Raw genomic sequence first — 12372 nt, 5'->3', positions numbered from 1 at the left:
TGTCCCTGAAGTGGAAGTGTCTGGTCCCAGGAACTGCTATACAACCATACCCAAGTAATAAATCAGAAAAATGATTAGCTCCAGCGCTGGCCTCTGAAGAGTACCTCTCGCTATCTTCCTGCAGTTTGATAGATAGCCATATAGTCCATGGCACTGTTATTCTGTGCTATTTGAACAGGTCTATTTTGTGCCTCTTCAGAGTCAATATACACCACTCCAATCCCTTTGCTTGCTGCCTCATCATAAAACCCAATGGCCACCAATCCCCTCAAGTTTTCCCAACGTGAATGTGGTTGATATACCCAATCCCCATCTCCGCCTGCACCAGGGCCTCATTTCCATGACCTTTCCAAAACATTTCCTCCTTCCTCTTTAGATGTCTCATTGATCTAGCCTTGAGACTGCCCGCAAAGATTCACCACCCTCTGTGAGAAGAAATCCCTACACATTTCTGTTAGCTTACTATTTACCCTTTACAAATCTGTGCTGATTTCCATTAATTAATTCAGACTTAATTAATGGAAACAATCACCAAGTGACCTGTAACTTTCTCCCAGATACTGTTTCCAAAAGCTTCCCCAAGTGGGAAGGTTAAACTGACTGACCTGCAGTTATTGGGTTGATCCTTGTATCCATTTGTTGGAAGACGTGTGTAATATTTGCAGTTCTTCTGCCTTCTAATCCATGCACTGTTCTTCTAGCTAAGTGCAGTAGGTTCCAAAAGCACTCATGAGTGCAACAGACCTGCTTCAGGAATGAAGCACCAGAGACCCTGGAAAGTTCTAAACATTATTCAGCACCATACAGTGCAAATAGACACCCTAATTTTTCACTGGTTGGGTTTTCAAATGGGATGATGGCAGCTTCTGGGTATTGCTTCCTCATCACAGACAGCAAAAGACAGGAACAACTGTCTTTTGGCTACTGCAAGGTGAACTCAATGTAATGCAGCATCCTGCCTTGGAAATACCTGTATAGTTTCCTTCTCCTGTGTTGCAGGGAACATTCATTATGTTGAGCTGCATTCATTATGTTTATGCCAGTATTCTCTGCGTGCATGGAACATGCTTTCTTATCACTCTGGGCTCTAGATATTGAAGGTTCCTGCTGTTAACCCGGTTCCATCCACCATTCATGAGTGATAATGAATAAAGGTAATCCTGAATCCCTTGAAGGTATGGCACATTTATTACTATCCTTCTACTGTTGTTCATCTCTATGTCCCTTTAAATATAAAGTTACAAAAAACAGAACCAAGTCCATTGCCAAATATTTTTCATGCATCCAATTAAGGCCTAATACCACACCCTATATTTGAGCACTCTCCTGGTGTCTGTCTGCTGCATACTTTTGCCCACCCTGTTGCTTTTACACCACGCTCTCTCTGTGAACCTAAATTTTGTGTTCCAACAGGTTATTCAGTCACTGGAGGTATCATTTCTTTTTATTATGCAGACTATTCAAACAACAAACAAGGTCAAAATTCAGGAGGTAAACTCTAGCTTATTTTCCTTTCCATCTGCCTCCTCAATTCTATCACCAACTTGGTAGTATAGAGGCCATCATAACTTAATGTTAAGAACCTACTTGATATTCTACTGTTCTTCTGCTCACCAATGCAGCCTGCACACATTATCCCTTAACCTGATACAGTGCCATATATTTGCTGAAATTTGATCCTTTCTTGTCTCATAATGCAAGTCTAAGTTATTTTAATGCATCAGTCATTCTATCAAAGCAGCTGATTTCTACAGTTCTCCTGGAATTATTTTGTTTTTCTTCTTAAGTCTTCTTTCACAAATTGCTTGTTGTTTTCTGTCAGATACCTGAAGGTTGTTGAAATGGATGAAATAAAAGTTGAAGAAGCTTGAAATGAACTTGATGCTGTCAATGGGGTTGATGTAGGCTTTGTGCGAAGGGAAGATAGGAAAAGGAAATAGAGCAAGAGGGGGACAGGGGAAAAGGTCCTGAGGGAACTAGTTGATTGAGATGATGGGGGAGACAGAAGTATTGAGGAAAATGCAGTAGTGTAGTAATTGTGGCTTGTGCATTGAGATTCAAGTCATAGCCTTTTTCCAATTGAGTGACTCTTAGCAGTTTTATACAGCTCTCAAAGGAGCCCTTTGATCCCAGTTCATTGAAGACAAATGACAGCTACTTAGTGTCCAAGGGGCTTGCTAGAAACAGAGCCTACAATATATTAGAATGTGACCTACAGCTTGTCATTTGCTCAGTTACAAGGGCCAAGACACCCTGGGTCAGGCACCATGAGGGATCTGCCCTCAACCATATATTAGTACACTGAAGTTATTGTTCTCTCTGGAGCTTAAGGCAGAGTGCTAATATGGGGAAAGGGACTGGGATGTGTGTCTCTTTCTGAGGCTGAACAATTGCCATTTAAGTTGGCAATATCAACTTAAGTCTTGAAAAAATCATTATTCTGAGAAGAAGTAGGCTGCAGGGAACTTAGTTCAGTCCTGTCTTCCGTCTCCATAATGTGAAAGATCAGGAATGATCTTATTAAAGATCACTATTCCTATTTCTTGTGTTCTACAGCCCACTTTCATTTATGGGTGTTAGGTGTCTCAGCTTCTTGTACTGGGTGGAGATTTGACGGTCTGAGAATAATCATTTGGGATATTGAGAGATGAGAAATGTGCTGAATGTTTATTGGAAAAGAATAACAGTACAGCAATCTCAGGACCTCACTTACTGACCCAGTGTACAGTAGGTCAGAAGGTTGATAGGGCAGGAAAAGAATGGCTGACAACCCTTGCCACATTGTTTGAAGTGAGTGAGCTGGGCCAGGGCTTGACTGCAGGAGAGGAAACACTCTGTTCCTGTCATTTCATGTCTTTGCAAAATATACAGTGAAACTTATTCAATTTGTTGAAGTCCTTTCCCTGAAATACTAGGAATAGTCAGGAAACTGATAGTTTGAAAATATAGTTATTTCAGACTGTTGTCTCAGAGCTTAGCCCTGTCCACACTGGTTAATTTTGGAACTTAACTCTGTTCAATTCTGTTAGCAACTGGTGAAAAGTCTTGTCCATTCCTATCAGCAGTATGAAGGTGCCCTTATCCAGTTCTGTTTGCTGTTGGAGCAAAGTCCTACCCACATGTATTATGAGACAGAGCCAGGCACATGACTCCAACATTCAGCTCCAGCGTTATCCAGTTCCGTTAAATCATAACCCTTACATCTGGAATTCTTGCCACAACCATTCCCCCGATATTGCTCATCCCCTCCCTGACTCTTTGCAACCACTGAATGCCAGTCATGATCACCTGAAGCCTTCTCCTCCTTGAAAACGGCAATGTCTGTAGACCTGCTCCCTTCCACAGCCTTCAGCATCCAGATTCCTGTTTTTGCCCCTTCCACAAACTTTTACTGCCTCGCTCTGGCCACGTATTGACATCAGATCCATCAACTGTTACCATCAGGAACTCCAGTCTTCACTATCCCCCTTACTATCAGGAGCCTGGCCAGTCACTTTAACAGCAGGATCTCTGGCCCTATCTAATCTAGTTAATATCTGGAACTATACCTTCACTCGTCAGTATTCAGCCTGTATAATACTGTCAGACACTGTGACCAGGCTTACCCTGTTAAATCCGATCCTGACTCAGTCCATTGATTAGTATAAAAAATGTAGGGAGGGAATTAAATACCATTGGCAGAAAGTTAGCATAATGCAAAGTAATAGATCTAAAGGTTGATAAGTCACTGGAACCTGATAGTCTGTATCCTAGGGTCACAAAAGAAGTGGTGGGAGAGTTAATGGGTGCAGTGGCTGTAATCTCCCAAATTCCTCAGTTTCTGAAGAGGAACTGGGGCATTAGAAAGGTGCCAATGTAATGCCAACATAAAGAGTGATAAAGAAAAAGTTGGCTATTTAGCTTAATACCTTACTGAGGAAAAGAACAAATATCAATTATTACAAGGTGACTGTAGAATATTGGGAAAACCAGTCAAATGGAATCAGTCTGTCTTCATGAAGGGGAAGTCATGTCAGACAAAGCTATTGGAGTTCTCTCAGGAATTATTAGCCAGTATGCATTAGAGGAGCCAGTAGATGTGATATATTTGGATTTCCAGTAAGATGTGACATAAAAGAATATTTTGGAAGTTAAGAGCTTATAATGCTGGAGGTAATAGCATGGATAAGGTGTTGGCTAATTAGCAGGAAAGTAGTAATTAGGAATCGGGGTCATTTTAAAGTTGGCAACCTGTACCCAATGGACTGCTTAAAAGATCACTGCCGTACGGCAGCTGCTTACAATATATATATTAATAACCTAGAGGAAGGAAGTGAATGTATATAGTCAAATTTGCAAGTACAAAAGTAGGTGACAAGGCAAGCTGTGAAGAGGAGACAGATAATTTATAGAGACATATTGATGGGTTAAGTCAGCAGATGAGATATAATAGAGGGAACTGTGAAGTTATTTACTGTGTAATTTAAACTTATGAAACATCATTATTAATTTGAGAGAGACTGTAGAAAGCTGCATCACAAAGGGATGTGGGGATCGTTGTGCATAAATCACAAAAACAAATCATAACAGTGCAGCAGGTAATCAGGAAGGCCAATGGAATGTTGGTTTTTTTTATTCAAAATGGCTGGTGTATAGAAATAGGGTCGTTTTACTGCAATTCTGTAAGGCATCAGTGAGGCTGCATCTGGAGTACTATATCCAGCTTTGGACCCATTATAGAAGGAAAGACATATTGTAATGACTGGTAGGACAGATGGCTATAAGAAAAATTGAGGGCTATGGGTTGTATAGGAGAGGAGGGTTAGATTGATCGTAGAGTAAGCTTATACAGGTCAGCATGACACTGTGGGCCGAAGGGCCGGTACTGTGCAGTAGTTTTTGAAGTTCAGTGCTCTGTGTTCTATCTAATTGACTGGCATTTCAGTTACTAACTGGAATGATTGAGATACAACAGACTTCGGTTGCTTAGGTTGTGAACAACATTGGGTCCGAGGGTTGACAAGAGGACAGTTGATAATGGAAGGAGGTTGGTCAGGACTTCACCTTATGATACCACGAATGGTTTTCATAGGATACTGATATAACTAGTTTTGCTGGCATTCACCTCATATCCCTGAAATGGGGAGATTGTTAGAGTCAACCACATTGGTGGTTGTAGACCCACTGAGTTTTCCAGTTTTATTCAATTACATTAATTTTTATTCTCCAGCTGTGGTGAGGAGATTGAAACTCAAGTCTGGATCAATAGCCCAGATCTCTGGCTAATAATCAACTAACAACCACAATCCTTCCTCAACTAAAGCCAGAAAATTAGATGTTAAATTGGGTGAACAATTTTTGCAAGGGTGGAGTGTGTGTGTGTGCTACTGCATGCAACCTAACCACAGGCTGATCTCCTATCTGTTTTGATTTTGTGATGAGCCATTCAGAAGTGCATTATGCATTGCTGTAACAAAAACAAAGTTGTGTAACTTGCAGTTCAGATTTTCTAAAACAAATGACCCAGATGTTCTGTATCCCATTTGAAATGTTGACCTGCAAGTATGAGCAGGGTCATCAGTGAAGGTTTTGACCTTTATTGAGGCTTGGATGGCTGCATTCCCAGGCAAAGCAGCGGAGCTAATGATCGTCCATATTGTTACTGTTCTTGCTGCGTGATTATGACCATGTGCAAGGTTTATCTTTCAATGATGGTGAATGACCAGCAGTTCAACGTCCTAGAGCAGCTTGGCCCTTGATTCTCATCAGACTGTGGTCTTTACAAGTTTGCAGATGGATGAATGTGGGTTTGACTTTATACAAACCCCTGATCTGTGGGGTTGCTGCTGTCTGAAAGACAGTTGTGGTGTGATGGGTTGGTAAGAAATTTGTCAGAAGATTGCTGATGAGGCAGGTAGGTATACGTCTAGGATTCTGTAATAATAAACAACTACCCTTTGAAGGTTCTGGATAAACATTGGCTAGTTTCAAAATGATGTTTGAAGGATAAATGAATGATTATTTTTGTCCCTTTTGTATTCTTGCATGTAGATTTTGGTTGTTTTTATTTCCCTCTCCTCTCTCCATCTCCTACCTCATCCCTTCTCTCTCTTGCCCTTCTCAATGACATCCCTCCTTCTTGCCACTCTTCCCTTCTCTTGCTCTTTCCACAGTTTGTTCCCTTCTGTCTCTTATTCCCAACATTTCTTCTCTTTCATTCCTTTTTTCCTCCTCCCTTTCTCTCCCCTGTCTCATCAATGCACTTCTGGTGCTAATCTTTTTTTCTTCCGTGAGGACGAATGATTCTGAACAGTGAAGTAAAGTTCCTTCCTCCTTTTCATAGAATCTGAGATGGTGACTGCTCAGTCCTAGTTGCCCAAGGAAAAGCTATTCACCCGAATCACACAGTCCAGTTCTTATTCTGTTAGTTTGTATTCATGGTATCTCAAGTGCGTTCCCAAGTAATTTTTAAATGTCTGGAAGATTTCTACCTCTCCATACCTTCAGACAGTAAGTTCCAGACTCTGAAATATCTTCTGGAAGGGAAGAAAATTTGTCACAAGCATGATGTTGCCTGGCAGGTTGAAGTGGCATGATTTCGATCTGTTGCAGAGAAAATAGTGAAATAAGTATCCTGGTTACTACCTAATTGTTGAGGAATGATTATTAGGCATAGTATTATATTGTGTTGTATTAAGAGGTTCATTCCGGACCAGTTTGCCTGCCTTGTTGATAGCAGTTCCCAGATGGGAAACAAATTGAACTTTAGAAACTTGACATTCTGACTTTCCAATTTTTCAGTGTTTTGTGACTGGCCACAGCACACGTACTGGATATCAAGCCAATTCTCATGAGAGTGTGTAAATTGCACATTCAAACTTGTGTATTATAAAAATCAACTGTTTCTGATGACAAATTCACCTGATGTCCCTCAGATTGATTAAGCATTGTTTTTCTCGCGCTACCCTGGTTTCAGTCTATGGATGGCTGAATTACTGTTGGTTGGAGGAGGTGGCTGACTGCTGCATGTATGTCACACTGACCAAGGATCAGTTAAGTCCCTCTAGTGTTCTGACTCGATCCTTTCCTTGGTTCCCACTTGCTTTTCCGTACTCTGCTGTTGATTTACTCTGTACCCATGATTAGAATGACTACTGTTATGGATATGGGTTTGTTAACTGGGCTGCATGCACTGATGAATGACATGTCGTGGAATCTCCTGCCAAAGCGCTTCATAGTGTTGTGGTCTGTATGGTCAAGTTTCCATCTGTGAACTTTGTAGAATTGCTGCTAGAATGAGGGTATATTACTTCTGGTGGATGGCCACTGATGCAACTTCAGTTCAAAGTGGTTACTTGGCATTGGATGCTTTCTATATGTCTCATAGACAGTAGACAAACACCCTAGATAACCTCTTTGTGAATACAAAATTATGTGTCTAACTTTAGAATGTTTGGTGGTATTTGCATAAAAAAAATGCATTGCTTTTTACTCAATTCCTTTCAGATCTGGAATGTGGGGACATACCATTACTGACTCCCAGCAGCAACAAGATGATGTCTCAAGCCCTCAAGGCCACATTTAGTGAATTTACCAGGGTGCAGCAGAGACTGGGAATCCCGAAAGGTAAACATTACTATTCACTTATGTGAAACTCTTCCGTTATATCACATTGGGTGTTCTTTAGTGAGAAGCTGAACTGACCAGGATTTGAAGGGACTCTCCTCCCTTTAGAAGGAAGACGGGTCATTTATCGCACTGTTACCATCCATTGTGTTATGTTTAACATCAAGAGTTAATGACATGGGAGAGTGGGGGAGGGAATGAAGGCTACCTAAATGTCTATTTTGTTATTAAGTACACACTGGCTTTAAATAAAACTGGACAGCATATTTTTTTACAAAAGTGTTGCTTCCTCAGATTTTTTTTTTGTTTCTGACAGACTGCTTGAAGATGAACGCAAATATAATTTCAGGCTACTTGTATCACGTAGGAATTTGGAGAAACAAGAAATTAACTTTTATTGAATATAATGTGTTTAATTGCATAATGGAGCTGACGCTTTGCAATAGTTCAACTAAGCTAGAATGTTTTGATGATGATTTTCATTTGTACTCAAGGCTTCTCGCTTAAGTGTCCAACAGTAATCAGGCCAGCATTGATGAATACCTGATACAGTTTCTCCATGACCGCAATGCCCTGGTGAATCCTTTCACTGTGCTCATCGCTGACAGCGCCAAGGTTTGCAGGAAAGAAGTCTAAATGGCAATGCAAAAAATGAATCTTTAGTGACATGTTGTACTTCACGGTTTTGTATGCCTGAAGCATGTTATCAACCAGCTGCAAATAGTTTAGTGCTCTGTAGTTGCCAAGAAAATTTTCAACAAAATCCTTGAATGCCTTCCATGTGATTTTCTCCTATCCCATTAGAAGTTCTTTGAATTGCCTGTCATTGATGACCTGTTTGATTTGTGGACCAACAAAAATGCCTTGCTTAATCTTGGCATCAGTTAGTTTGGGGAACATATTTCTCAAATATCGAAATCCTTCACAGAAATTTTTGTGCCTGGTGACAGCAGATTCCATCCTTGTAGTCTTGAACCCAGTAATTCTGCTTTTGCCTTTGACAAACCCAAGTCTCTGACCAGGTCATTTAACTTAGATTGAGTTATCAGATGAGGCGCACTTGACATAAAGGGTTCAAAATCTGTATCAATATCAGTGTTGTTTTCCATTCCAGTCTCGTGCATCAAGGCATCTTCATCTGCCTCCTCTAGTCTCCAAGTCTCTGGTGGCTTCAGTAATGGAAGACTATCGTCATATGGCACAGGTCTCATGGCTGAAGGGAAATTGTGGTATTCATTGGATTTCTTGTTTTTGCAGATAAATTCACTCGTACTGGTCAGACAGAAGTAGCAATCTGTCACATGATCCTTTTGCTCACACCATATCATTGGGACAGCGAACAGCATTGATTTCTTAGTATCTCTGACACAAGCTCAAAGATTGACAGCGCATATTGTGCAATAAATGTGAGGAGCCCAGGCTTTGTGTTGCTCACCAATTTTACACGCTAAGTAGAGCTCATAGGCTTTCTTAATAAGAGGAGTCATGCACTGTCTATGAGATTTAAGCGCATATTTGCCACAAATATAACAAAATGCTTTATCTGTTGCAACATTGGCGAGAAATTTTGCTGTCAAAATGAGTGCGCACAATATGCCATGCACATAGAGCATTTTGAATCAACATGATCGCAAACCGATATACGTGTAAACGGAATGCATAGAACAGAGTGCGCGCAATGCTTTTATAGCCTCTCTTAAACCTGGCCTGCAATGCAACATCTGCCCTGCCTAAGTATGCACAGGCAAGCCTGGACAAGGTAGGAAACATTTCAGCTTCCACTGTGGGCAACATTTTAATTGACTTGAACTATGAATTGAAATAACAAAAATAGGTGATTTTAAAAAAAAGGTCTGTAATAGGGAGATTTCATGGTGATTTTCATGATCAACAGCCCAAAATCCAGAAGATGCACCTAAAGGTATTCAGGAAGCAGTAGAATTTGTTATCCAGTTTGTTGTCCAGTTATCTGGAGTAGAGACCGATTTTTATTTTTTTTTTATTTTTATTTAAAAAAAATTTTTAAATAAACATCGGCAAATGGGGAGGTTTGGTTGGGAACAGGGAATGGTGGAATGATGGTGGAATTTTTTTAACAGGTCAATGGGCCTACTAGCCCTTGGAAGCTTGGAAATTTGATATTGAGTATCTGATTCCCTGCCATTTGATCTCTGTGTTAACTTGACCATTTTTTACTTACTGGTATCTGGGAGTCACCTGAAAGGTTGATCAATATTGCCCGCTTCATGTCACCCTGAAGGGATGATGATAGGCTGCTGTCTTTAATAATTTCAGATGCAGTAGCATCAGTGTTCAATTCAGTGTTCTCTGCGGGTGCAACTGGTGCATTCATTGGGCTCTAGAGTTATACAGCATGGGACCTGGTTCTTTGTCTCTACCCATTCAGTATAACCAGATACCAATCTGTGATAGTTTAATATTCCCGTGTTTGGTCCGTATCCCTTGAAGCATTTCTTATCCATATACCTATCCCAATGTCATTTCAATGTTGTAATTGTACCTGCCTCTACCGCTTCCTCTACCAGCTTTTTTCAATTATTCACCATCCTCTGTGTGGAAACACTTGCCCCCCAGATTTCCTTTAGATTTATCCCCTCTCAGGCTCTTCGGTGTCATACTTCCCTACCCTGGGTAAAAAAAAAACATGACTACCTATCCTATCTATGCCTCAGCCCTCAGCCTCCTTTGCACCAGAGAAAACAATCTCAGCCTATTCAATGTGTCCTTATAAGTCAAGGTCTCTAGTCCCAATCACATTCCTTCCATCCTTTTCTGCACCCTCTCTAACTTAATAACATTCTTTCTATAGTGTGATGTCATCTCCAGGTGTGGCCTCACCAATGATTTGTACAGGTGTAACATGACGTTTTAACTCCTATATTCAATACAAACTGCAGGAGGTACTCAGTGGGTTCAGCAGCAGTATGGGGAAGGATAGAAATGTCAATGCATTTGGGAAAAAAACCTGCGTCATGTCCTGATACAGGGTTTCAACCCGAAACATCGATAGTTCCTTTCCTTTCACAAATGTTGCTCATCCCGCTGAGTTCCTCCAGCAGACTGTTTATCGCTTCAGCTTCCAGTACCTGTCATCTCTTGTGTCTCTGACAATCAGTACCTCAAAACATCAGTTTTAATGTTTTGTTTTTTAAAGAAACCAGGTCAATCTTTCCAATCTTCTTCCATCTTCCATGGAACTTTCTCATAGTAGTCCATACAGCCCAAGGTCTGAGATCAATGATGGCTTCTGTCAGATAGTGTCAACCCTTGTTATAACATTCTGCAGACCCTCGGCAATGGCTGGATGAGCATGTGAGCCACTGGTTGGTCTGGGCTGTCAACGAATTCAGCCTGAAGAATGTAGACTTCCATCAGTTCCAAATGAATGGAGCCAGCCTGTGTGCCTTGGGCAGGGACAGCTTTCTCGAACTGGCTCCCGACTTTGTCGGTGACATCTTGTGGGAACATCTTGAGCAGCTTCAGAAAGGTAAATGCCAGCCTTTTCAATGTGATTTATGATGGTTAATATGTCTCTCTGATTTAGCATAAGGAATAGCAGCTATTATAGTTTATCATTGTCACATGTTTATTATTTGTTTTGCATACCAGACAGATTATGCCATACTAAATTATGTCAAGGAAGTGAAAAGAAAATAGACTGCAGAGTAACGTGATGCTGTTGCAGAGAGGTGCAGTACTGGTAGACAGATAAAGTGCAAGGGCCACAAAGAGGTACAATGGGAAATTGGTAGAGTTCAACTTTAGCGTAGAGTATTATGCACTTCAGCCTGAAATTCACCTGTAAGAATGCAACAACTTACAGAATATGACCTCCTACTTTGAAATGAGACACTTGGAGCCCATTACAGAAACCCTGTCTGTCCACAGAGAGTGGGTCAGTGTACTCTGTGTGAGTATTAGCTTATAAACATTAAGCAATGCAGAGTGAAATTGGATTAAGTATCGGTGTGGTCGAGGAGTGTACAATCCTATCATGGTTATGTTTATAAGGTTCCATCTGGCGTGTCTGCTTACCACAAGAAGTCAGGATAAATTACAGACAAGAGCTATGTACACAGCTGGAGTGCAGAGGATTTTGGTGCCTCTACAATTTGTGGTGTACTTGATGCATTTCATTTTCAAATATTGTTCTCCCCTGCTAAATTATTTGTGTATTGCCCACTTGAATATAGGGGTCAGTCCTATCCCGTTAGGGTTTACTCCCACAGGTTCACTCTCACTCAGTCACTCACACATTCCCTCATACACCCATTCCTACCAGAACAGGAGCATGTGTACAGATCAGTTAAATTGGCCATGAGTGCAAATGGTGCATTTTGATGTGATGTGTTCCACAATACACCTTCCATCAGAGTGTGACAGAACTGGGATGCTTGGCAGTGAAGATCAGGCTGTGGGATCTTTTTACAAACAAAGGAACAGGTGTGAAGAAAGAGTGGGTAGTTCAAGCAGTGTGATATTAGTCGTATAATGAAGGTGCACTTGGACTAAATCACGTTATTAGCACAGTGAAGAGGGAGTTCTAATGAGCTGCATTTGTCCTGGTTGTGTTTGATGGGAGTGTTAAGGGAGCATTGTTATCATGTAATGACTGAGTTTCAGAAGCTGAGACACTGGGTGCTTATAATGTCCTTGTAAATGACGATTTTTCTGCTTCATAAGTATATGAAACCTTTCTCTTTCAAAAGCGTTGATTGCTGAATGTGTGACTTTCATTTCTGCCAG

General features: G+C 40.9%; 1 protein-coding gene across 3 annotated transcripts in view; it reads left to right on the top strand.

Annotated features, from left to right (window-relative positions):
* Positions 1-12372, top strand: part of ets1 (v-ets avian erythroblastosis virus E26 oncogene homolog 1) — a 102306-nt gene that overhangs the window by 51496 nt on the left and 38438 nt on the right. For all 3 annotated transcript variants that reach the window (XM_059957183.1, XM_059957182.1, XM_059957184.1), the window contains 2 exons: positions 7486-7605; positions 10913-11113. In XM_059957183.1, the coding sequence (XP_059813166.1) occupies positions 7486-7605; positions 10913-11113 (321 nt within the window). The remainder of the gene's footprint in view (positions 1-7485; positions 7606-10912; positions 11114-12372) is intronic.

The sequence above is a fragment of the Hypanus sabinus genome, chromosome X2 (assembly GCF_030144855.1).
Source record: "Hypanus sabinus isolate sHypSab1 chromosome X2, sHypSab1.hap1, whole genome shotgun sequence".
NCBI classification, from domain to species: domain Eukaryota; kingdom Metazoa; phylum Chordata; class Chondrichthyes; order Myliobatiformes; family Dasyatidae; genus Hypanus; species Hypanus sabinus.
The sequence above is the reverse complement of the archived record's forward strand: the minus strand, read 5'-3'. Positions and strand labels throughout refer to the sequence as shown.